The sequence below is a fragment of the Dromiciops gliroides genome, chromosome 3 (assembly GCF_019393635.1).
Source record: "Dromiciops gliroides isolate mDroGli1 chromosome 3, mDroGli1.pri, whole genome shotgun sequence".
Classification (NCBI taxonomy): domain Eukaryota; kingdom Metazoa; phylum Chordata; class Mammalia; order Microbiotheria; family Microbiotheriidae; genus Dromiciops; species Dromiciops gliroides.
The window spans coordinates 258,810,875-258,837,560 of record NC_057863.1 but is presented as its reverse complement, the minus strand read 5'-3'; the positions used below and the strand labels follow the sequence as shown (position 1 = coordinate 258,837,560).

The following is a 26,686-nucleotide window of genomic DNA, read 5'->3' as shown; positions in this document are numbered from 1 at the left end:
ATTACAGAAATTTCCATTATACCAATCCTCTCATCATACTCAAATCTTTCTTCAAAACAACCTTTCTGCAAACAGCCCTATTATCTGCTCTAAGTCACAGAACTTAGGTTCACATCATAACACTCAGATTTTCCACCTTCTTTAAATCCTTACTAGAAACTATTGCCAAGACCAGTACCTGCTGTTGGCAAGAAATATCTTTTATGTTAAATACAGAAGAGGGAAGACTAGAGTTAGTGGTAGAGTATCTTTAATATATAGGATGAACTAAAACTTGAAGGATTACTCTGTGTGTCTGTGTCTGTGTCTGTCAGTATTAAAAAACATAAGAGATCTTGAGAGTAGTGCCTAGGAGGGAAAGATTGAGTTAGTGAGTGGATAAGTGGGTGAGGTGGCAAAAGTACACTTAGTGAAAAAAAGTATTGTGAGAATCAGTGAAACCCCAAGTTGTGTTAATGTTAAGTTACCTTTCATAACATCTGTTGTTCTTTTATTTGTTTCTGTATTGTCATCATAACTATGGTCAGAATCCAAATCTGTTTCAGATTCATGTTTCAAATAATACTTGGAAACAGCGAGAGGATCACGCTTCAAACCCCCTGAATTCAAAGATGTTTTCACCATCTCACAATGTCTTCCAGCTTCTTTTTCACTCTTTTCATCTTCATCAGACTCCTCTGAATCACTTAGGACTTTTGCTTTCCTAAATAGAGTAGCACCCTTCCAACAAGTTTTCTTGCATTTTCTACCACTCCTTTCACTTGGCTCAGAATCTGCATCCTCCTTAGAATTTTTTTTGGCCTTAGATTTCTCAGCAGAAGTTGATGGACAAGCTTTTTTACTGCCATTCTCTGAATTATAGCTTTCTGAATCTTCTGAGGAAGATTCTATTAAGGGAAATTTTGTTGTAAAACCCGTTCTAGTACGGGTTTTATAACCATTAGCATGCCAATTCTTTTGTGACACCGTTGAATTACTTTCAGACTCAGAACTTTCACTTTCAGATTCACTGACACTTTTCCTAGCAGCACCAGAAGACACCTCTGGTGTTGGCTGATTTTGTTTTTTTTGTTCTTTTTCACTTCCTGTCTTTAAACTTTGATCATCCTCAGAGTTATATAATAACTTTTTTTTAGCTGCAGCAGAGGCATTTCGGTGAGGCAGTTTCCTGCTGGTTTTGCTTGTAGAGCAAATACTTCCTGAGCTGAAATCTTCTTCTACATCACTCATTAGCTTAATCTTATTAGCAGCCACAGCAGCACACTTGCGTGGGATTTTTCGGTTACTTCCAGCTTTGTCTTTGATTGTCTCATTAGTTTGTACTGAATTATCAGAATCACTCACGTAGACTCTTTTGCGTATAGCTTTTCTACCACAACCATTTTCTAAAAAGACAGAACCTAAAAGAAAAGACATGAAATGTAAAGTGAATAAAAATGACTTTCATTTAGAAATATACAGTATAAATGCAAATTAATGGTTAATACACTAAAATAAGTGAATCAAATGTTTGCTTTGCTTTCAATGTTCTCCTGATACACATTTCTTTAAACAACATTGCTGAGTATCTTACCATTTTTTCTTTGAGAAATTCTGTTTCTAGTCACAATGAAGTTTCTGCTTTTGCCTCTGGAGATTCCATTACGTGATAAGGGTTCAGGAGATTCAGAGTTCTCTCTACTTTCCTCTGAACTACTGGAAGCTGACAAGGCAGAGAAAGAAGTAATTGAGAAATCTGACATAAGCTTTATAACAGTATTAAGTTTTTCTCAAAAGATTGCAAATCAGCACAGCAGATATTTTAAATGACATAATATTAAGGTATAAATATTTAAGCACCTAAGTATTTGCTGGCATCACGTGTCTCAAAGACATGAATCATAAGTTCCTAACAATACAGGACTGCAATTTTGAAGGGTGTTTCAGGTAATTTTACATGTTGTGAAACAAGTAAATGAGCACCCATTTCAATCTTGTCATAGAAATAGATTTAGAGCTCTAAGGACCATTTAATCCAACCTCCTTGTTTTACAAATGAAATAGAGTAGAGTAGTTTAGGGATCAACCTGTACTAGAGTTGGAATCCAAACCCAGGGTATCTGACTACAAATTCAATGATCCTCCCATTACATTAACTCCAGGTAGTCCTAATAAAAGACTAAATACACCTGAAATACACCAAATCAAAAGACAGGTGTTGTTTTGGGGTTGGTCCTGTGAACCAATGCAAATGGACACCTACTCTGCAACTTTTTCTTAGAGAATTGTCTGAAGCACTGAGAGGTTATAAATTACTTGCCAAGCATCTCACAGCCAGTATATATCACAAGGAGGACTTAAACTCAGGTCTTTCTGAATCATCAAATTCCCTGAAAGTCATGCCTTGGGTGGGGAGCAGAGAGGGAGGGGAGAAACCTGGATACTACATTTAAAGAAGTCATTATAAAAGAAAATGGCTCAAATACATCAGAAAAAGAACGCAAGGTGAAAAGAAAGAAAAACCCATCAGTTACTCCCAGGAAATGAAAACATCCAAAAATGCCATTGTTAAAACCTCAATATTCCAAATTAAGTTAAAGATACAAATAGCCAAAAAGAAGAATAAAAAAAGTACCAAGGGAACCGCAATGATAATCACACAAATTGTTAGAAATAAGAAAGGAAATCTTGGAATGCTACATCAAAAGGTTATGTCAATAATAACAGCTTCAAAAAATGATTGTAATCCTATGCTTGCTGGGAGGTAGAGGTACAGCAGTTTCAGTACAGGAATGGAAATGATCTTAATAGAATAGAAGGCTTTCAAGCACGTCTGACAAAAAGACCAGAGCTGACCAGAATCTTTGAAACACAAACACAGGTAACAAAAGAAACCCAGAAGGGTAAATATATTTAAGCCATGGAAGGGGTTTAATGGTGATCATTAAGTAACATTTACTTTTAACAGAAGAAACAGAAACAAGTATGCTTTCAATGTCAGAGAGGGAGTAAAAGACATGCAAGGCCTTGGAATGGTTTTGTTCTGCTTTACTGGTTTTAACAGAAGGAAAAAAAGGAGGGGAAAAGGAATATACAAGGGAAAGGAGGCATAATGGGAAAAACCTGTCTGTCTCCTAATTATGATATGGACAGACTATACACATGCAGGTCGGACTGAGAGCAGACATCTCATGAATTTCACTCTTATATGAACAGATAAAAAGAAGGTTGAAAACACTCACCTACAGAGTTTGGTGTAGAAAATCTATTAAAATCAATAAGGAAATAGGTGGGGACATGGAGAAGGAAGAAGGGAGTTAAATTTAGAGAGGTAATAGTCACAAACAAAATAAAATTCAACTACAACAAGCAGATCATAAAGTGGGAGTAGAATAAAAGGGAGAAGTGTAGGGTCCAATCAACTTCTGGGTCACCTGACCAACAAAACAGATCAGGTAGTTTCTCCAATTCTCACAACTTCTCAAAACTCTCCAAAATAAGAATTATGCATGATATAAGGCAATTACACCAGTCTCTATAGTCCAGGACACCAAGACCTCAAACAAAGTAAAAATTCAATGAAGTAATGGCAGAAAAGGCTAATTCTTGACCTCTAAAATGGTCATTCAACACCAACTCCCCCACTACCCATCACACTCAGGAGTAGCAGCAGGGCTGCACAAATGCCATTTGCATGCTACAGGACTAAACTCTACACACCAACATCTATACTTTCCCATACCCCCCAAAAGCAGAGGACCAAACTCCAAAAGGCAAAAATTTACCCAATCTTTTACAATAAGGAACATGACAGCCATGAGGAGAAATGGTATTCTGTGATGCAATAAAGCCAGGCCAGAGAACTGAGGAAGAGAGCAAAGCTGGGGACACTTCTGTCCGTCAAAAATCATGTGGGCAAAGACCTAGGCTGGTGAATTGTGATTTGCAGAGCATGAGGTGGAGAGGGGTGAAAAAACTTTTAAGATCTAGCCCTGAAGGGAAATTGCCAGTAAATGGGAAGAAGTAAAAAAGTAAGCAATATGGGAAAATAAAGAAAAAAACTGAAAAGGTCTCAGGAAGAAGAAAACTCAATTAAAAATCTTGAGCATAAGCAGATAAATAGTTTAGCTATTAATTGCAGAAAGGAGAAAAAGTCATCTAGATCAGATCATAAATATTAGAAGATAAAGGAAAATAAATCAACACCCAATAAGGCAGAGGATTCTGTGGATTCCCAAGATAACATGGAACCACAGCAAAATGTTTACATGCTAAGCAGCAGAAATAATTGGAAAAGAAAAACTTGGATGCATGGGAGAAAGTCCGGCCAAAGAAATAAAAAAAGAGGAAAATTGACTGGGAAAGCAAATATATGGAAATGAAATATGATTATGGAGGAAAAAAAAGCGATCTAAATATATAATTATCTTGAAAACAGGATGCAGAGAAACAACTGAATGATTATAGTTCTCCCAGGAAGACTATAACAAGTCAAAAAACCTGAACATAACAATGCAAGAATATAAGAAATTGCCCAGAATTTCCTAACACAGAAGATAAAGTGCCAAATGAAAGAATCCACAAATCACCATCGTTTAAAAACCCCAAACTAAACAAACCAAAATACCCTCTATGCTGCAAACTCCAAGACACATAGTTAAATTAAACCCTCACTGCCCTGGAAAAAAAAAAAGTTTCACTTACAAAATGTGCAAAGTGATCAGGAAAAAGGCCTTAAATAAAGGAAAGGAAATTTGAATAATATAAGACTATTCTTCAATGACTAGAAATAACAGGAGACAAGGGGCAGCTAAGTGGCAGAGTGGATAGAGCACTGGGCTTAGAATCAAGAAGACTTGTCTGCAAGAGTACAAATCCAGGCTCAGAAACTTAACTAGATGTGTGACAAGTTACTTAATCCTGTCTGCCTCAGTTCCTCACTTAAAAAATGAGCTGGAGAAAAAAATGGCAAAAATAAAATACAAGTGATAGAGATGATGAAGTGGACAATTCTGATCACACAGAATGAAAAATTTTTTGCAAAAAAATTTGCAACATAGCATATCAACATATATCATAATGCAATAAAAAATTCCAACATATTCAAGTTAACTGGGGGTTAAATCTTCACATCAATTCTGATAAAGTTTTCATTTCCAAGACATAAACTGTCAAAGGATATGAAGTCAGTTTTTAGGAGAAGAAATTCAAACTATTAATAGCCATAAGAAAAAAATCACTAATATTTAGAGAAATACAAATTAAAGCAACTCTTGAGCCTTCACCTCACATACATCAAATTGGCAATGGTGATAAACAGGGGAAATAACAAATGTCACGAGAGGCTGCAGGAAAAGTTAAATTAATGGTAGAATTGTGAAATAGTCCTGACATTATGGAAAGCCATTTGAAATTATGCCACAAAATATACTAAAGTGATGTATACATACACTTTGATCATTGTAATATCACTACTGGAACAAGACGAAAGAAGGGAGACACATACAAAAGTAATTCTACTAACTCTTCTTGCAGTGGGCACTTGGCAATGGCTAAAAAATTGTTAAATGAATGTAACATACTGTGTGCTGTAAGAGATGATCAAAGAGATGGTTTTATATATACCAGGAAGACGTGCATTAACTAATGAAGAAGGAAAAGAGCAGAACCATAAGAACAATTTATGCTATAACATTATTTTTTTTCTTTTTTGCAGGGCAATAAGGGTTAAGTGACTTGCCCAGGGTCACACAGCTAGTTAAGTGTCAAGTCTGAGGATAGATTTGAACTCAGGTCCTCCTGGATCCAAGGCCGGCACTTAATCCACTGCACCACCTAGCTGCCCCTATGCTATAACATTTTAATGACCAATAGTTCTGAAAGATTAGAATGCAGTAACATACCAGGATGCCAGAGGCTGATGTATGAAGACTGCTACCCATCACTTGACAGATGTGACAGATTCAAGATGCATATATTTTTGGCCATGGCCAACACAGGTATTTGTTTTGCTTGACTATGGATATTTATTGAAAATATTTTGTTTTCTTTCTTTTTTTTGTGGGGAGGGGAAGGTGGAAGGGTGTGTCTGCAGCCATCACCCTTGGGAAGCAACCTTTGTAGAGATGTAGCCTGGCAACTATTCTGCAGTGCTATAGCCTCATCTACTGAAGACCCAGAAAAGGAAGTTCTTGGCAATATGAAATGGTTCAACATTGGAAACTGATAAAATTCTATCAATGGAAATGACATTAAAGAGGCATATAACCGTACCCATAAGGACCATGGGGCTTCTCCACGTGTATTGTTTCTCCTGTTAGCATATGATGTCCTTAGAGAGAAGGAAACATCTTACTTTTCTATTCGTATCCTCAACACTTAGCCCAGTGTTTTGCACTATAATAAATGCTTGCATTCATGCATTTAAATAATTCCTAAGTAATTGTATGGTTGCGTCATGCCAATTAAACTAAATTAAGTTATCTAACAATATCAAAGGCTTACTTTGAAAAGTGAAAATAAAAATGCATCTGAAAGAAAAAGTCCAGAATCTCAAAGGCAATAATGAAACAAATTGAGAAGAGGGACTACCTAGGAATAACAAATCTCAACCTACATTACAAGGCAGCTATTTGTTACTCATTAAAAAAGAGGATTACTGATAAGGATAAATAAATGAGGACTTCAAAGCAATCAAATAAAGCAATATCACTCCTGGAATAGAGACTCATTATTCAACAACAAATGCTGGAAAAATTGGAAAGCAACCTGGCAAAAATTAGTTCTAGACAAACATTTCATTTTTTTTTTTTTTTGCAGGGCAATGAGGGTTAAGTGACTCGCCCAGGGTCACACAGCTAGTAAGTGTCAAGTATCTGAGGCCGGATTTGAACTCAGGGCCGGTGCTTTATCCACTGCACCACCTAGCTGCTCCCAAACATCTCATACCATATACCACAGTAAGTATGAAATGGATATTACCTAAATTTTAAGTCATATCATAAAATAATTACAGAAAAGGGGAGTTTGTGGCAAAACAAGGAATAGAGATGATTATAAAAGATGACTGTCATGTCTTGTACAAAGTTGATGCAGATTCTTAACTGGGAAAATTTTTTGCAGCAAATCTCCCTGATGAAGAACTGCTAACCAAGATAATGCTACAGCAACAGAACCAAAAAAAGGACAGAGTTGAACAATTTTCCAGCCCAAGACAACTTAGAAAGTTGACAGGAAAGAGTGGTCTCAACAGAATGAGAGTAGAGTGCAGTCCAGCACAGACTGTGTCCCAGCAAAAGCCAGCAACAAAGTCCTGAACCCTGGCTCAAGACAGCAGGAGGGTAAATTGCATCAGTAAGAGAACTGCCTGACCTCTCAGCTCAGAAATTAAGGGAAAAAGACAACTGGTTAGAAGATTATAGAGGACACACTGCTGGCACAAGATGCAGGATTTTGTTGCATTGTCTACACAGAGATCTGGGGTCCAAGGCCCAGGTTGCAGTCCTGGAGTGAGGAGGAACACTAGCTCACTAGGACGTGTGGCCACAGGGGAACAAGGATCCTAGTCACATCTCTAGGGCAGAAAAAGGTGCTTGTGGTTGCTCACAGAACAGAGCACAGACCATGAGAGCAATGAACACACATCTGACAATATATTGTTTAGAAGAAACACATTTGAAGCAGAGAGAGACACAGGGGCTAGAACAGAATCTATTACACGCTTCAGCTAAAGTAAAAAAAAAAAAAGAGGGGTAGCAATCATTACCTCAGACAAAGCAAAAGCAAAACCAGATCTAATTAAGAGATATAAGGAAATTACTTCTTGCTAAAAGGTATCACAGACAACGAAGTATCAACACTAAATATATATGCACCAAATGGTATAGCATTCAAATTTTTAATGAAGGAGTTAAATGTGTTATAGGAAGCAATAGATAATAAAACTACACTAGTGGGGAACTCAGCTTTCCCCTCTCAACACTAGATAAATTTAACTAAAAAATAAACAAGAAAGAAGTTAAGGAGGTAAATAGAATTTTAGAAAATTTAGATATGATATACCTCGGGAGAAAACTGGAAATAAAAAGGAATATACCTATTTTTCAGTTGTATATGGTACCTACATAAAAACTGATCGTGTATCCTAATACACAATCAAATGCAAAAAAGTACAAATCAAATACATCTTTTTCATATCATAATGCAATAAAAATTACATTCAACAAAGAGAGGTAGAAACAGACTGAAATTGAATTGGGAACTAAATAATCTAATCCTAAAAATGAGTGGGTTCCATAGAAACAATAATTTAATTGAAGAGAATGGCAACAATGAGATAACATACAAAAATTTATGGGATGCAGCCAAAGCAGTACTTATGGGAAAACTTTATAAGTCTAAATGCTTACATCAATAAAATAGAGAAAGAACAGTTCGATGAATTGGGCCTGCAACTAAAAAAAAAGAAGAAATAAAAATACCCAACTAAACACAAAATTGGAAATCCTATAGAATCAAAGGAGAGATTAATAAAATAGAAAGAAAGACAACCATTGTATTAACATAATAAACCTAAAGAGCTGGTTTTATGGGGGTACTGGGGGGAAATCACAATAAAATAGAAAAATCATTGGTTAATTTGTTTTTGTTTTAAATAAGAAGAAAACCAAATCACCAGTATCAAAATGAAAAGGGCAGGGGCAGTCTAGGTGGTGCAGCGGATAAAGCACCGGCTCTGGATTCAGGAGGACCTGAGTTCACATGTGACCTCAGGACACTTGACACTTTTAGCTGTGTGACCCTGGGCAAGTCACTTAACCCTCTCTGCCCTGCTCCCCCCCACCCAAAAAGGGAGAATTCATCACCAAGGCAATTGTTAGGAACTATTTTGCCCAATTATATGCCAATAAAACTGTACCACAAAATCTCTAAAGAACAAGGAATTAATGAAAAAAAAACTGTGAAGGAAAGTAGTCTGGCCATACCAGATCTCAACCTGTATTACAAAGTGATACTCATCAAACAATCTGGTACTGGCTAAAAAATAGAGTAGTGGATAAATAGATTAGTGTATGCAAGACACAATAGTTAATGACTATAGCAATCTAGTGTTTGATAAATCCAAAGACCCAAGCTTTTGGGAACAAGAAACTCAAAATCTAATAAAAATTGCTGGGAAAACTGGAAAGCAATTTGGCAGAACCTAAGCAGAGACCAACATCTCACATCATGTACTAAGATAAGGTTAAAATAGGTACATGAACTAGACATAAAGGGTGATACCATAAGAAAATTAGGGGAAGCATGGAGTAGTTCTGTAAGATCTATGGAAAAGGGAAGAATTTTGATTGAACAAGAGACCGAGAGTTATTACAAAAATGTAAAATAGATAATTTCTCTTGTTAGGTTTTAAAAGTTTTTGCACAGACAAAACCAATGCAATTTAAGATTAGGAGAAAAGCTGGAAAAAAATTTTGTGTATGGCAAATGTCTCTGATAAAGGACCGTCATTCTCAAATACAGAGAATTGAGTCAAATATCTAAGAATATGTCAGTACATTATGTAAAATTGACAGTCAAAGGATACGACCAGGTAGTTTTCATATCAAGAAATCAAAGTTACCTATGAAAAAATGCTCTAAATCACTCTCAATTAGAGAAATGCAAAGTAAAATAACTCTGAGATGCCACTTCGGACTAGCTAGTATGACAGAAAAGGAAAATGATAAATGTTAATGGGGATATAGAAAAATGGGGACATTGATGACTGTTACTGTAGTTGTCAACTGAATCAACCATTCTGGAGAGTGATCTGAAACTATGCCCAAAGGGCGATAAATCTGTGTACACCCTTTGATAAGCAATAGCACTATTAGGTCTATATCTCAGAGATAAAAAGAAAAAAATTTGAAATGGAGGGGATGCCCATCAACTGGGAATGGCTAAACAAGTTTTGTTATATGATTGTCACAGAATATTATTGTGTTATAAGAAATGATGCATAGGATGCTTTTAGAAAAAACCTGGGAAGATTTATGTGAAATGATGCAAAGTGAAATGTAGCAGAACTAGAAGAAACACTGTACACCAATATTATATGATGATCAACTGGGAATGATTTATTCTCAGCAATTCAATGATCCAAGACAATTCCAAAAGACTCATGATGAAAAATTCTATCTACTTCCAGATAAAGAACAAATGGAGTGAATGCAGATCAAACTATATACCATTGTTCATTCTGTTTTCTTCCAGGTTTTTTTGTCAGTGTCTTCTTTCACAACATGATAAAATGGAACTATGTTTTACACGATTGCACATGTATAACCTTTTTCAAACTGCCTGCTGTCTCAGGAAGGGGTGGGGCTTGGGGAGGCGGGAGGAGAGAATGTGGAACTACATGTAATTGAGGGAAAACATAAGCATATTAATATAACTGAGATTCAACCTGATATCTAGACTGTCAAAGATGACAAAAGAGGAATGATACATTTGGAGGGATTTTGGAAGGATAGACATGCTGATGCAATGATGGTGAATTTGTAAACTGGCCCTATTAATTCTGAAAAACAATTTGGAACTACAGCTATGTTCCAAAAGTTACTAATTTGTGCACATCAAAAATTGATTAAAGACAAAGGGAATGTACAAAAATATTGTAGCCATACTTCTTGTAATTATAAAGAACTGGGAACAAGATGGATATGCATAGATTGGGAATGGGTGAATAAAATATGGCATGTGAAATGTAGTGGAATACAACTGTGCTGTAACAAATGAACAAAGGGGACAGATTTAGAGAAACACGAGAATACATATATCAATTAGTACAGAGAGAAGTGAACAGAACCAGGAAGATAATTTCTACAACTACAATAACGTAAAGGAAAACAACTATGAAAGACTTAAGCCATTGTTCAATGCAATGACCAGTAAATAGTTCAAAAAATAATGATGATGCTTCCTACTTCACAGAGAAGTGATGGATTAGAGATGATGAGACATAGATTTTTCAGACATAGCTACTGTGTGGATATTTTATTAGACACACATATATTACAAAGGGGCAGCTGGAGGATTGGTAGATAATGATAGAAAGAAAATAAAGTCTAAACAAAAAATACATAAAAAATAGTTCACAGGGGACAAAAGCAGAGCAATTTTGTAACTATAATAGTAAATTTAATGAAGTTTTAAAATCAAGCATCCATAACAAACTTTTAACACTTTGTATACAATTCCCCTTTTCTGTTCTTATCTGTATACTGTAATGTTCACATTTGTTGATACTTGATAATAAAAAACATTTTAAATAATTGATTATTTAGTATACTACGAAACACGCTGAGTATACTAAGATGAATTAATAGAAAATCTGCTGCCCTCCTAGTACTTCTATCTAACAACACCTTCCTACCCTACTGATCCCTTAAGGTCCAACTTCAGGTTCTTCCTAGCACACACTAACCATTAGGATGAGTAGTACACAATTTAACACTTCATTGTTCTCGAATGTCATGCCTATTTGTTTTCTAATTAGCCTATAAAGTTCCTCTAAGGCTAGAACCTAGTTTCACACTTTTTTTCAAATTGCCCCAAGGAAACTAACCGTGAATTATTATTATTAGGCAATTAGGTAATTGACTTTAGTTTCAATAATCTTAATAGTCTTCATTTCTCACCAGTTAATATTGGAGAGTTTGCTAGAGTTATGGGTCTAGTCCTTCCAATTTTTCAGATGATGCTGCAGAATCTGATGAATCACCAGAAGTAATATTGGCAGAGAAGCTAACTGTAGTCTTCTGGCTTGAAGACCAAGCGGCACTATTTGAGGTAGATTGAGTAGGAGAACCTTCCAAGTCAGTTATGAATTTTGCCTGGGATTTCAATTGTTTCCATTTCACATGTCTGTTCAAATATGAAGAAAGAGAAAACCATGTATAATATAGATGTCAGTGGGCTTAACAAAAGCTAAGTGGAAATGATCTACCCAAATTCTTGACTAAAGATATAAAGTTCTGAATTTGACCATGATTATAAGAAAATACTTCATAATAAACAGAATGAACAATTGTTAATCCTTTACCCTTAATTTGCATTCAATTTTGTCCTAATGTAGGCTATGATATACTCACAAAATCCTTTAACAGAAAGTATGATTAGGTATCAGTCACAAAAAACCTATTTTATAAATAAAAAATTTTTAAAGGAATTAACACATATAAGATTACTAAATATGAGCTCTGGTAGGAGATAAATAATTGTTTCTTCTACTATCTTATTTATATAGTAGAAAAGAACACAAGGAGTTATATGGAAAAGCTTTGTAACTTGAGACTTTTCCAAAGTATAGAGGGAAAGAAGTAATGGTGAAGAAAACAGGGCCAACAATCAGTATTTCAGGTAAAAAAATCTTTCTAAGATGTGTTATCTCAATGCATCATATCTGGTTCCAGAGTAAAGATGGCAGAAATTAACAGCAGACAATTTATTATTATTTTTAAAATTTATAACCCATGGCACTATGTTTGCAGAGAGTGAGACAGATGGTTTTCTTTGTCAGGGAAACAAGACTGCTTTATTGGTCCTGCAACTAATGAGGATGTACAAAGTAGCAGAAAAACATAGATTTTTCCCTAATTCACAATCTCTGGCTGCAGAAGAAAAAGACTGATTAGTAATTTTTAAAAAGTATAGCCCTATTTTTCATACTTATCCTATCAGATACACAGATATAATGGTCATAAAACACATTAAGATTTAATATCAGCAATTCTTATCTTTTAAATATGCAAGCTTTAGACAGTAGTAATGTTAAATCACACATTAAATAAGTACAGACATAAACTAAGCTGAGTTTTCCATCTCCTGCTGGGTATATAGCATGTCCCCTAAAGGAAAGGTTGCTAGGCTGGGCATCTTCCATGGTAGCCACAAAGCAACCATTTTTATCTGTACCAGCACAATGCAACTTCCACCTTCTGCTGCTAGCCCAATGTCCCGAATGTAAAGAACCCCAGTGCAAAGAATAACCCTCTCTCTTCAACTTCAGGTACTTCCATCTGCTCCTGAATCCTGCCCTATAAGGGTAGAGCAGTGCATTCTCCACTTACCGATGAACATTTCTGACACTGGTCATAACTTTGACATTACACTGATTCTGAACTCCAGTACATTATCAGCCAGCCCCATTCTGCACCCCTAACCTACCACCTGATTCTTCATTCCAATGCCCCTCAACCCTCTCACCCCTAAGTTTTATCATAATTCCACACAGTCCTTCCACTGAACCCTCTGGAATGCCTTTTCCATAGCCAACGAACCTCTTCATTGAAAATCTATTCCTCTCCCACTCTAGCTCTTATTAAAACCTGGCTTTCACCTGATGACACACACAGCCTCCCTGACTACCCTTTCCAGTATTGGCTGTACTGTCACTCATTCTACTCTGCTCACTAGATGAGGCAGGGGAGTTGGAATACTCCTTTCCAATGGCACTTCCAGGTTCTCCCTCTTTCTCTACCACTCACGAAAATCTCTCTTCCTCCTATCATATTATTCATATATACCACACTATCAAAGTCCCGATAACTACCTTGGTCATTTCCCTTCCTTCCTCAATGAGTTCAATACCGAGCTTACAATTTTTCTCTCTGCCTCAAATCCTGCTCTCATGCTAGGGGACATCAACAAACATATTGATTCTTCCTCAAATACCCTTATCACTCAGTTTCTCAAGCTACTCACCCTTCCATCCCACCTTGGCCACACATGAAGATGTTTATAACATTGATCTTGCCATCACCCATAAATGTGCCACTTCCATGTACGATAATACTGAAATCCCCTTATCCAAACAATGTATGGGCTTTTCACTTCACCCTCTGCCTTTGCTTGTATAACTGTCTTCTTCATCTTCATGATGATCTCCAATTCCTTGACCTCTCAGTTCTCTCCCTGGACACCTCCCCTGCACTAGCCACTCTCTCCTCTTATCCCCATCTTGACCCTTGGTGAACCAATTCAACTCTACACTGTCCTCCTTTGAACCTCTTGCTTCTTCATATTACCAATTATGCCCAGACAAGCCTCAGCATTGGATCATTTGTTGCCTTTGCTCCTGTATTTGTGCGCCTAAATGAAGGTGGAGAAAATCATACAACTTCTCACTGGGCGCACTACAAATTTTTGTTAAACAACTTCAACTATCACTGCAGCTAGGCAGTGCTACCATATCTCCTTTATCAACTCACATATCCCAGTCTCCACAGTGGCTCTTCCAACCCTTTCATGTCTCTTTTCTACCCTCCCTTGACTCCTCCTGCCCAAAAATCCAGCTGAGAACTTTGCAACATATTTTACAGAAAAAATTCAGGCCATCTGCTGTGAAGTCCTCCTACTCATCTATAAATCAGGAACTTCTGCCACTTTCTCCTACTTCATCTGTTTCACATGATGAAATGGCCTCACTCTTTACCAAGGGTAACCCCATTATTTGTTCAAGTGATCCCATTTGACTCTCTCTTTACTTGTTTTCATTCTCTCCTTCTCCACTGGCTCATTCACTGCTGTCTACAAACACGCCCATGTCTCCTCCATTCTGGAAAAAAAAACAACCCTCACTTGATCCTTCCGTCCCTGCTAACTACTGTCCTATTTTTCTTCTGCATTTCACAGCTAGAGTCCTTGAAAAGGCCATCTACAGTAGGTGCTCCCATTTTTCTCCTCTCACTTTCTTCTTAACCACTTAAAATCTGGCTTCCCAATCTTTTGTTACAAATGAAATTTTCCTCTCTCCAAAATTACTAATGATCTCTCAGTTGCAAATAGAATGGCCTTTTTTCAATCCTCAGTCTCCTTTACCTATCTGCAGCCTTTAATACTGTTGATCACACTTTCCTCTTTGTTACTCTCTTTTCTAGGATTTCAGGACACCATTTTCTCCTGACTTTCCTCCTACTTATCTGACTACTCCTTCTCTGTCCCCTTTGCTATATTCCTCCTCCAGATCACAGAAATAGCTAGGTGGTGCAGTGGTTAGAGCATTGAACCTGGAATCAAGAAGATTAATCTTCATGAGTTTAAATTTGGCCTCACTTACTAGAAATGTGATCCAGGGAAAGTCACTTAACCCTGTTTGCCCCAGTTCCTCATCTGTAAAATGAGCTGGAAAAGAAAATGGCAAACCAATCTCTTTGCCAAGAAAACCCCAAATGCGGTCAATGAAGAGTTGGACACTACTGAAACAACTGAACAACAAAATAAACCTCCAGATCATGCCTTCTAACTGTAGGTGTCCTGCAGGGTTCTGTCCTGGATTCTCCTCCCTTTTCCCACTACACTACTTCACTTGGTGATCTCATCAGTTTCCATGGATTCAATTACCATTCCATACTGATGCTTCTCAAATCTATCTATTCTGCCCCAGTCTCTGCTGACCTCCAGTCTTGCATCACCAACTATCTTTCAAACTGGATGATCTAATAGACATTTTAAACATAACATGTCCCAAATTGTGGAGAGCAATGCCATTCTCTCCCTCAGGCTCATCTTTATTCCTCACTATCTCTCAGCTCCTATATCAGAAGCTGTTACTAAGAATTGTAGATGCCACCTTTGCAACATCTCCCGTATATGCCCCCTTCTCGTCTTTGACACTGCCACCACTCTAGTGAAGTCCAAATCACAACAGTCCTGTATTACTACAACAGTATGCTGGTGGGTCTGCCTGTCTTAAATCTGTCCCCACCCCATTATAAAAAGTATAGCCCCATTTTTCATACTTATCCTATCAGATACACAGGTTACAGGACATTTAAAATGTCTAAAAAGAAGTTCTGATTATGATTCCCCCTCTTCACCTTCACTCCTCTTTACTCAACAAGCTCCAGTGGCTTCCTATTGCCTCCAGGAGGAAATACAAACTCTTTTTGCCATTCAAAGCCATTCATAACTTAGCTCCGTCCTACCTTTCCAGGTTTCTCCACCTTATTCCTTGACATGTTCTCTTCAATCTAGTGACACCGTCTTCCTGGTTGTTCCATGAACAAGACACTTCATCTCTTGCCTTTGGGAATTGTCCTTCCTCCTCTCCAGATAACTGACTTCCCTGACTTCCTTTAAATTCCAATATCCCACTTTCTACAGGAAGCCTTCCCTAACTCCTCTTACTTCCAGTGGCTTCCCTTTGTTAATTGTTATTTATCCTGCATAGCTAACTTTGTATATATTTGTTTGCATGTTGTCTCCCATTACATTGTAAGCTTCTTGAGGGCAAAGATTATCTTTTGCCTCTTTTAGTATTGCCAGCAGTTAAAACAGTCTAGTCCATAGTTTGGCTTTAAAAAATGTTTATGTGTTGGTTTACTAATCTCAGCATTAATGCACTAATCTTGGGGGGGAAATTTGCTTCTAATTATTTTGCATTTTACAAGTCACTCTAGCTAATGTCTATACACATGCCTGGTTATGTTTTTCCCATATTGACAATTTGTAAGTCTATCAATTTGAAGAAATTTATTCTTGTTCAGCTATTTCAGTCATGTCCAACTCTTCATTGACCCCTTTCGGGGTTTTCTTGGCAAAGATACTGCAGTGGTTTGCCACTTCCTTCTTCAGTTCATTTTATAGATGAAGAACTAAGGTAAACAGTGTCACACAGATAGAAGTGTCTGAGGTCAGATTTGAAATCATGAAGATGAGTCTTCTTTTTTTTTTTTTTGAAGTGAGGCAATCGGGGTTAAGTGACCTGCCCAGGGTCACACAGCTAGTAAGTGTTAAGTGTCCGAGGCCGGATTTGAACTTAGGTCCTCCCAACTCCAGGGCTGGTGCTCTATCCACGGCGCTATCTAGCTGCCCCAAGATGAGCCTTCTTGATCCCAAGCCCAATGCTCTATCTACTGTGTCACAATGCTGCCCATATTCTACATGAAACATCAGGCATAATTTATTATGCATATAAAAAAACTATTTCTCAGAATAATATATTTACTACAGATTAAAATAGCACCTTGTATTCTAATACCCCAAAATACATGCAGCACATGATAAAATTGACTTCCCCAAAGTCTTTTCAAATCATCTAATATCCATACCTATCTTTTTTTAAAATTAATAAAGTATTTTATTTTTTCCCGTTACATGTAAAGATAGTTCTCAACTTTTGTTTATACAGGCTTTCCAATTTCAGATTTTTCTCCCTCCTTCCTCCCTCCCCTAGTCAGCACATACCTATCTTTAATATCTACATCTATTTTATGTTAATAATCTAAAACATAAAGAGGGGGGCAGCTAGGTGGCACAGTGGATAAAGCACCAGCCCTGGATTCAGGAGGACCTGAGTTTGGCCTCAGACACTTGATACTTACTAGCTGTGTGACCCCGAGCAAGTCACTTAAGCCTCATTGTCCCCCACCCCCCCAATCTAAAACATGAAAGAATCCAAAAGTTATGTTGTTGTCAACAGCAATTTACCTGAATTTGTTGGACTGATAGCCACGTGTAGAACCTTGCCTTCTCTTACACCTTTGGCTTCTTCGTAATTTTTCATTGTATTTTTGCCCAATTTTAAATCAGAGGAAATTTTTCTTATTTTTCCTCAAATAGTGCCGATAATCTAAGAGTCATACTGTAAATCTACAGACAATGAAAAAAAAGAGACCACAATTAATTATAAAATAGCCTTCAAAAGAATTAAGATTTTACTATTAAAAATGTTTTAGCCACAACCAATACATTTGTTTTTTATCTGGCTGTCAAAGGAAATCATTAATTCCAAAACTCTGCCCTAAATGCTATTTGCTAAATAAAGTGTAAAATAAAGGTAAAGAACGAGATATTTTCAGATATATTTAGGCCAAGGAAAGCTCTGATGGGGCTGGGGTGGAGGCCAGTAGAAAGTGACAGTGATATATTAGGGAGCAGGGTGGGTAGGGAGGAAAAGGAAAACTTCAAATAAAGTTTTTTAAAAAATGCAATAAACCATGTGAAAAGCTTAAAGACAGCTTCTACTCTTAATTGCTAAGACTGAGTTTGAAAGCAAAAAGGGCACCATTTGAGTAGATCCATCAAAGTAAATTCCTGAGGTCTTCATGAAAAAATATTTGAGTACATCAATATATACATCCCCTCCCCCAATCCTGACCCCACCCACACAAGTAGGAAAACATACAGGCAACAAAGACAAAGAATCCAAAGGAACCTAAAGACAGAGATTAGAATAGACAAGAGGTAAAGACAAAGAAGAAAGGAACATAGTCAAAACACATATTTTAAATAGTTATGTGAACTTTTTAGTTAATAATTGTGATTTACATGTAAGTATCAATAAAAAATGTATAAAAATGTTACCAAAGATTTTTAAGGTAGATTGTTATACACCCATTTTTCACTTACCTGGGTTAATTTTTCTACTCACCACTGACTAGCAGGTGCTAACCCACAGGCTATGTGTAAAAATCCCTCCTTTTTGTTTGTTTTAAAGACTTATTAAAAATTACCTTTGACCTTTTGTTTGGTGTATATGCTTTAGCATTACTAAATATTAATCGAATATCTTTGCAAAATTCCAGGGGGTTGTCATAATTTCCTGCTTCCAAAGTTTCCCTCACTGTTCCAAAGTCCATTGGAGTGTCTATAATATCTCTATAGTCCTAGGTTAAAAAAAAAAAGTGATTTAACAAATAGTCTTATAAACACAAAAAACTAGATCTACAAAAAAGTTCAAATTACAGAATCAAAATGACAAATCTTTTAAGAAATCCTTGGAAGCTATACAATTTACCCCTTGGCTCCATTCAGGACTGTACTTAAACCATTTCAAACATATGGAAAAAGAATTCAGCTCAGTAGTAGTTTTGTTTTAGTTTACAACTACCCCCCCTTCTCCCCTTTAAACAATTACCTTTTCTTTTCTTTTGTGGGGCAATGAGGGTTAAGTGACTTGCCCAGGGCCACACAGCTAGCATGTGTCTGAAGCAGGATTTGAATTCAGGTTTTCCAGGCCCAGCACTCTATCCAGTGCTGCATACTTAACTGTCTCTAATAATGCCTAGTCGTTGGAAATGGGTTAACTGTTTAATTAATTATCTACTAATCAATTTTCTACTTAACTTGGCCAATATTTTCCACATGACATTCACTAATGCATGCTGATTTTCAGATTATGCACATTAACTATACCTATATGACTGACTTTTTTGTTCACAATAGAGAATTGCTTTTGACCTTTGGTATATAGGTATCATTTTATTCTTAAATAAGTATAAGGTGTTTAAAAAATACAGATAATTTTCAATGACAATATGCTCACACATAGTATTTGTTAAGGAAAAAAATCACTTCTTTGAACCATAAGATCATAGATCTGGAAGCTATAAGGTCATCTAGTACAACCCCCTAATTAATAAGGACTGAGACTCAGGTAGTGCGATTTGACTAATATTACACAAGTAGTGAACATCAGAGTCAGGTACTTCTGAATCTAGTTACTGCTCTTTCCATTGTAGTGAAGTAAAAGTTCAATCATGGGGCAGCTAGGTGGCGCAGTAGATAGAGCACTGGCCCTGGATTCAGGAGGACCTGAGTTCAAATCCAGCCTCAGACACTTAACACTTACTAGCTGTGTAACCCTGGGCAAGTCACTTAACCCCAATTGCTTCACTAAAACAAACAAACAAGCAAACAAAAAAACCCCAAAACCCAACAACAATAAAAGTTCAATCAGACAAATATTTTTTCAAACTGCTATATAATCAACTGAAAGTAACAGTTTCAGGGAAAACACCGTATACCAAAATTTTAGATTTTGTTTCCTTAGTATTAGTGGAGGCAGAAAAATAATTGTTTTTATCAGTGTTATTTTCAAAGATGTATGAAATCAAAGAGAATGGAATACAATAATACTAGTATAGATAAATCCTTCAATTTAAAAAGTAACTCACATATAAGCAGTACAATACAATTACAAAGTATTTTATACATAATTTCATTTGATTCTCACCATCTTGATATATCATGATATTCCTTGTAAAATTACTGGGTATGTGTGTTATTCCCTTAGTACAAAGGTAATCTCTGTAAGCATAGACTATTGGCTTTTTATTGTTAAAATGTCTTTGCATCTAGAAAGTACTTTGTTTAATAAACATTTGTTGAATTTGGGCAGATTATCAAGAAATGACAGATACTGAACTTTAAAAAGGCAAACACAAAATTTTTCTCAAACATGATATAATAAAAAAAAAATTAACAGCATGTACATACCAGATACCTGAGAATATATCGTTCTTTACAAGTTTAATTCAAAGATGTATCAATTACATTGCATCGTCCCCCAAATATAAATTTAAATATTAACTTACTGGATACTCAACCAAATCAACAGGGTGCCTAAATGGCTCAGAATCTTCACATTGGAAAATTAAGTTCACTAGTTCTTTACATTGCTTCTGCCAGTTATTTTTATCATATTTAGTTTTATTACTGTTCCTTTTCTTCCAACGATGCCCCTAAAACATATTCACAATATCAGTTTCCTAAAACTATGTTTATTTTTAAGAAAGAATATATCCTAAACTGCATACTAAGAAAATGTCATACTAAAGGATTAATACTGTGAGCAACCTTACTTTTGCTATAATTAAAGTTATATGACACTAACATTGTTACAATTAAAAAAAAACTTTCAAAGATGACTCAGTGTAACTGATAATGTATAATGGTATACAACACTCCATATTATCTATAAAAGATATACTTCTTCCTGTGCGTTTATCAAATAACAAAATTCTAGAAATGCACTTGAAACTCCATGTTGTAAAATAACACAAACAACTGAACCAAGAAATTGTTTTGTAAATGATAGAAGATACTTATATTTTCAAAATCAGTAGATTACAGACATTCAACAAAATCAGAAAATGGGCTTTACCAAAATGTTTAAAAAACTTTCTGCAAACAAAGCTCATACAGATAAGATTAGAAGGGAAACAAGTAACTAGAAAAACTTTTGCAGCATGTCTCGTCAATAAAGATCCAATTTCCATAATGCATAAGGAAATTATTAGAATGTGCAAGAATACATGCCATCCACCAACTGATAAATGGTCAGAGGATATGAGCAAGAAGTTCTCAAGGGAAGAAATAAATCCAAGCTATTAATAGTCTTATAGAAAATGTTCTAAATCACCAATATTTAGAGAAATGCAAATTAAAGCAACTCCAAGGTTCCACCTCACACAATTGGGCAAAACTGACAAAAAAGGAAAATGACAAATAATGGAAGGGCTCTGGGGAAACAGGAACACTGATATGTTATTGATGGAGCTATGAATTAGTCTAACCATTTTAGAAAGCCATGTGGAACCATATCCCCAATGTCACTAACCTGTGCATGAGCTTTGATCTAGTGATATTGCTACCAGGCCCACACACAAAAAAAGATCAGAAGAGGAGGAAAAGGAACCATGTGTACAAAAATAGGGTGGTTTTTTTTTTTGTAGTAACTGGAAACTAAGTTGTTGTCTAGCTACTGGGGAATTGCTAAATAAATTACTGTCTATGAAATATAATAACAAATTATGAAAGGAATGTTTTCAAGGAAGCCTATGAATACTTGTTTGAACTGATGCACAATTAAGTTAGCAGAATCAGGAGAAAAGTTTATAAAATAAGCAACAACAATGTAAAGGCAAACAATTTTGAAGGACTAAAAACTGATTAAGTGACCAACCATGATTTACAAGGACTGAGGATGAATGAAAATGCGACAGAGAGGTAAACTCAAAATGCAGAACAAGCCACTCATTTTTAGACATGGAATCTGTTTTGCTTGAGTATATGTAACTGTTACAAAGGTTTTCTTCTCCCCCCCCCCCCCAAATGGGACTGGGGAGATTTGACAGAAAAAAAATAAATGCTTATTTTAAAAAACAGTTCACAATGAATTGCATACCCTTCTGTATTCTGTAAATGGAATATTTCTCCTGGACATACAGATTCACAAAATCATACCTACTTTCCTTTCATTCCTCATATCTAGTCAGTCACTAATTAGTGCTTACTTTTACTTGAAATGGCTCAACTCTGTTCCTTATCATTTACCAAAGAAACTACTCTGATTCAACTCTCATCATCTCACCTTTGGGTCACAAACAGCTGATGACTCTGAGTCTCCTACCACTCCATATTAAAAAAAAAAACCTCCAAAGGAATAATGCAATTTTTCTTAAATATCATTTTCAGCATGTTATTCCATAGCTCAAAGCTCCCTTTTCCCTACAATATCAAATCCAAATTCTTTTTCCTATCTTTTGAGATTACCATAATATAACCATTTCCTAATCACTTGTGCCAGTCAAGCCTGTCTTCTATCCCACACCAACATAAAATGCTTATTTCTAGATCATGTTCTTCCAGTTTTCCCCTTCACCTAAACTGTCTTTCCTACCCCTTCATAAATACTACCCTGACTCTAATCAATACTTAATCCTAACTAGTTTGTAAACCTAAGGAAGACTAACTTATCACAACGCAGCCTTCTGAGGACACTGCAGGAACTCAGAAATTTATTCAATTATTTCATGAAAAAGAGAAACCTTCCATTTAAATCCTAATTTAGTTAGCATAATTCTTATAAAATGTCAAGAGCATGTTATAAAACATGAGCAAAACAGAGTAACTCACTTTTATTCTTCCAGAAGAAGTTTTAGGAAGATTCATGCTCATCCTACAAAGGAATAAGATCACTTTAAAGTTAGTTTAACTTTTCAGAATCAAATTATTATAATCAACAGAATAATCAAATTTATTATTTCTTGACCTTTCTACAGCTTCTAAAAAGAATTATGGTAATAAAAAAGGCAGCATGATATAGTGGAAAGAACAATGGATTAGGACTATGTAGATTAGGATGCTAAATTGTAACTCAGTCACTAATTTGATAACATAATTAAATCATTTTAACTCCTGTGCTCTTAATTTTCTCATATAAAAAAAATGGGTCAAAACTCTGTTCTGACTGGAAAAAATCCATAACTATCTCTGTGTTCTAATCATAAAGCATTTGAAAAGTTCTTTCATACTAGCCCGATTGCCAGGACGGCAATGTGGGCCATGTAATAGTTGAGTTAGTTGGACTATGAAATTAGATGAATGACTAATTTGGCAGAAGACTACGAGTTGAATCTCTCAGCATCTTTGGCCCTAGGAGGGAAGATGGAGAGGAAGGATGGGGAAGGAAGAAGGGAATGAGGGAAGGGAAGAAGAACTGGCCTATAGCTTAGAATATCAAAAGAATTAGTTGCCTAAGGCACTAAGAAGCTAAGTGATTAGCTCATATACGGTCCACTTGATTTTAAGTGCCACTACTACTACTACACAGTGCTGCCTCAAAAATATGCAGATAAAAATTTCCAATTAATTTTCTTTAAAGACATTTTTATATCTCAAGTTTTAGAGACACTGATAGACATCTATGAATAAGGAATTAAATTAGATTACTAATGAAAATATTTTATTATTTCATCAGAATAGTTCATGAATAATTGTCTATTTCACAGGTTCTCTCACAAGGTTAACCAGCTTAAGCTGGTTAATTTAGGCCAACAAATCAGAAAATATATTCTAATTCCACCCATTTAAAATAGTCATGATATAATTACAACACAAAAAGATAACCAAATACAGTAAAAATCAAGAGAAAAAATATTTTATGCTACAGTTCTTTATCTTTAACCCATAGCTATTTAGATAACTATTCTATCCAAAAGCCAGTAGGAATAAAAAAGGAATAAATTTTAAAACGCTGTTTCATTTTACTACTTGTGAACATCTTGAAATACATTCTAAAACATATTGCCCCCATTTTTCAAAGTTGTGTTTATACATCTATCTATCTATCATTGGGAAACAAATAATCTAATGAAAAGCGTAGAGAGAACATTTTAAATTAATTTTAACTAACTAAAAATAAAGCAATTTTCTCATTCGGTTCTAGGTTAGTATAAAGAAGTTATTTCCTATAAACAAAAGTGCAAATGAATTTTATACCAAATCATCAGCATCTATGCAGCCTTCATCATCTTCAGTAATATTACAAAATTCAGAAATATTTGTACAGTCTTGATTGCTGAAAAAAAAAATAGGTTACTTCAATAAGAGTATATACAATGTGGGGGGAGGGAGGGAGAAAAATCTGAAATTGGAAAGCTTGCATGAACAAAAGTTGAGAACTATCTTTACATGTAATGGGGAAAAATAAATAAAATACTTTATTAAAAAAAGAGTATATACAATGTTTGTCTGCTTCTGTGATTGATTCTACTACAAAGATAATTCTTTTTTTTTTTTAAAGTGAGGCAATTGGGGTTAAGTGACTTGCCAAAGTCACACAGCTATTAAGTGTTAAGTGTCTGAGGCCGGATTTGAACTCAGGTACGCCTGACTCCAAAGCTGGTGCTCTATCCACTGTGCCACCTAGCTGCCCCCAAAGATAATTCATAAAGATAAGTGATCATCTATCAAGCTTCAAGAAAAACTGAGTATAAGAGTATGAGGATTAAAAGGACCCATGAATAGAATGTGTGTTCTTATCTACCCTCAGAAAACCACAAAAGAGCATGGGGAAAGACACTGTCTGCTCTCCCCAGGGGTTATTAAGTTATAAAACAAGGTCAATTCTCTCTATTCTAGATAAAAGTCAAGAACCTCTGTGAAGAAAAGTGACAAAGTGCCTCAAAGTAGCTGCCTATAAGGACCAAGTCATCTAAATGGACTGTATAACAGGACTTCCTATCTTTTTTTTTTTTAATCTCTAATGTTTTCTTAATAATGGCAAATACTATATACCCCAAACCAAGAGCTGATATTACTTGTAATGGATAAACATTAAAAGTCTTTCAAATAAGATTATAGTTTAAGTATATCCACTGTCATTGTTATTATTTCAGAACATCTACTATGTGCCAGGTACCCTGCTAAACAATGGAGATAAAAGAAAGGTAAAAGATAGTCTCTGCCATCAACGAGTTAACAATTTGATGGAGGAAGATAATACAGAAAAAAATGGTGAAAAGGCTGGGGCTGTGCTGCACCAAAGGTCAATGACCAGGCATGGGAGCATGATAAATTCCTGCACGTGGGATGGGGAAATAATTTGGAGAGGTGTGAGTTTCAGGGTTGATTTCATATTGCAGAATGATGAGCTTCTGAATATCATGAAATCCATAAGGTCATCCAGGCAGAAAATGATGTAGTAAATTCTGAGTGCTTTCCTTAGATAATGTAGGATTAAGGATGATGAGCTCTCCAACACCCACATCCTACCCACTCCAACCAGAGGAAGAGATTTCAGGGGCAGGGGATGGCTGGGGAGGTGTCAGTTTCAGTCATTTGATTTGGGGGTGGTAGTGGTGGGGTAGGGTGATTAGACCCGTAATTTCATTGGTGTAGGCAATTCTTGGTGAGTAAATTCCCTCTGCTGATGCAAATGAGTAATTATTTTATGATTTAAAAGTTTAGTAAATTGCCTGAGCAGGCACTGAGAAATTAAGTGACTTGCTCAAGATCATAGTGTATGGACTTCTAGCATTATACAGCTTTAGAAATGCTAGCTATACCACTAAGAAAAGAAGAAATCAAAGGAATAAGCATATACAAAGAGGAAATTTCTTCTCTATTTTCAATGGTTATGATGGTTTAGAGAAGTCCTGAAATTAAATTTGAAAAAAATTTAAATGAAGGCATAGTGAACTTAACAAAACAGGATAAAAAAATAAACTACAACAATCATTACTTTATGTCATTAACAAAAGGTGAGCAGAGAAAAAAAAATTCCACCCAAAAATAACCACAAAATATACTTGGAGTGTGGGGGTGGGTGGAGTGTAAGATTGATATAGTAATCATGATGATAAAAAAAAATCAATGAGACAAAAATACACAGAAGAGAGCAGAAGGAAGATCAGACAAGAGACAGAGTTACTCTATTAAATTTAATAGTTATCCCTTCCACAATGCAGGGGTTAGGAGTACAGCACCACTACAATCTGAAAAATCTGCATAAAATTTTTTGGTCCTCCCTTCATATCAGAGAAGTCTGAATTATTATGGTATTAAAAGATAATATATGGGGGGCGGCTAGGTGGCGCAGTGGATAAAGCACCAGCCCTGGATTCAGGAGTACCTGAGTTCAAATATGGCCTCAGACACTTGACATTTAACTAAGCTGTGTGACCCTGGGCAAGTCACTTAACCCCACTGCCCTGCAAAAAAAAAAAATTGGAGAAAAGCACTGTGGAAACATATTAAGAAATAAAAGATAATATATGTTGATATTATACACATTTTATGCATTTCTAAACTTTTTCTGTGTCATCTGCAGCTACCACAAAACTTATAGGAAATTACCATTTAATTTCTTATGCCCACCTGTAATATACCAAAACTGTGATAGGGAAAGTTGTGCTATAGAGGGAATACCTTTATATACTTTTTTTTTTTTTAGTGAGGCAATTGGGGTTAAGTGACTTGCCCAGAGTCACACAGCTAGTAAGTGTTAAGTGTCTGAGGCCGGCTTTGAACTCAGGTACTCCTGACTCCAGGGCCGGTGCTCTATCCACTGCGCCATCTAGCTGCCTCTATATACTTTTAAAAACCCATGTAACTAATATTCATAGTTTCATAGACAAACCAATGTTCATGTTTTTTA

General features: G+C 35.9%; 1 protein-coding gene across 1 annotated transcript in view; it reads right to left on the bottom strand.

Annotated features, from left to right (window-relative positions):
* BRWD1 (bromodomain and WD repeat domain containing 1) overlaps positions 1-26,686 on the bottom strand; it is a 158,911-nt gene that overhangs the window by 11,137 nt on the left and 121,088 nt on the right. Inside the window, 11 exon segments of the mRNA XM_043991457.1 lie at positions 468-1,400; positions 1,574-1,702; positions 11,661-11,714; positions 11,717-11,886; positions 17,452-17,550; positions 17,552-17,613; positions 18,477-18,629; positions 20,340-20,486; positions 22,663-22,692; positions 22,694-22,705; positions 24,028-24,106. Coding sequence (XP_043847392.1) covers positions 468-1,400; positions 1,574-1,702; positions 11,661-11,714; positions 11,717-11,886; positions 17,452-17,550; positions 17,552-17,613; positions 18,477-18,629; positions 20,340-20,486; positions 22,663-22,692; positions 22,694-22,705; positions 24,028-24,106 — 1,868 coding nt within the window.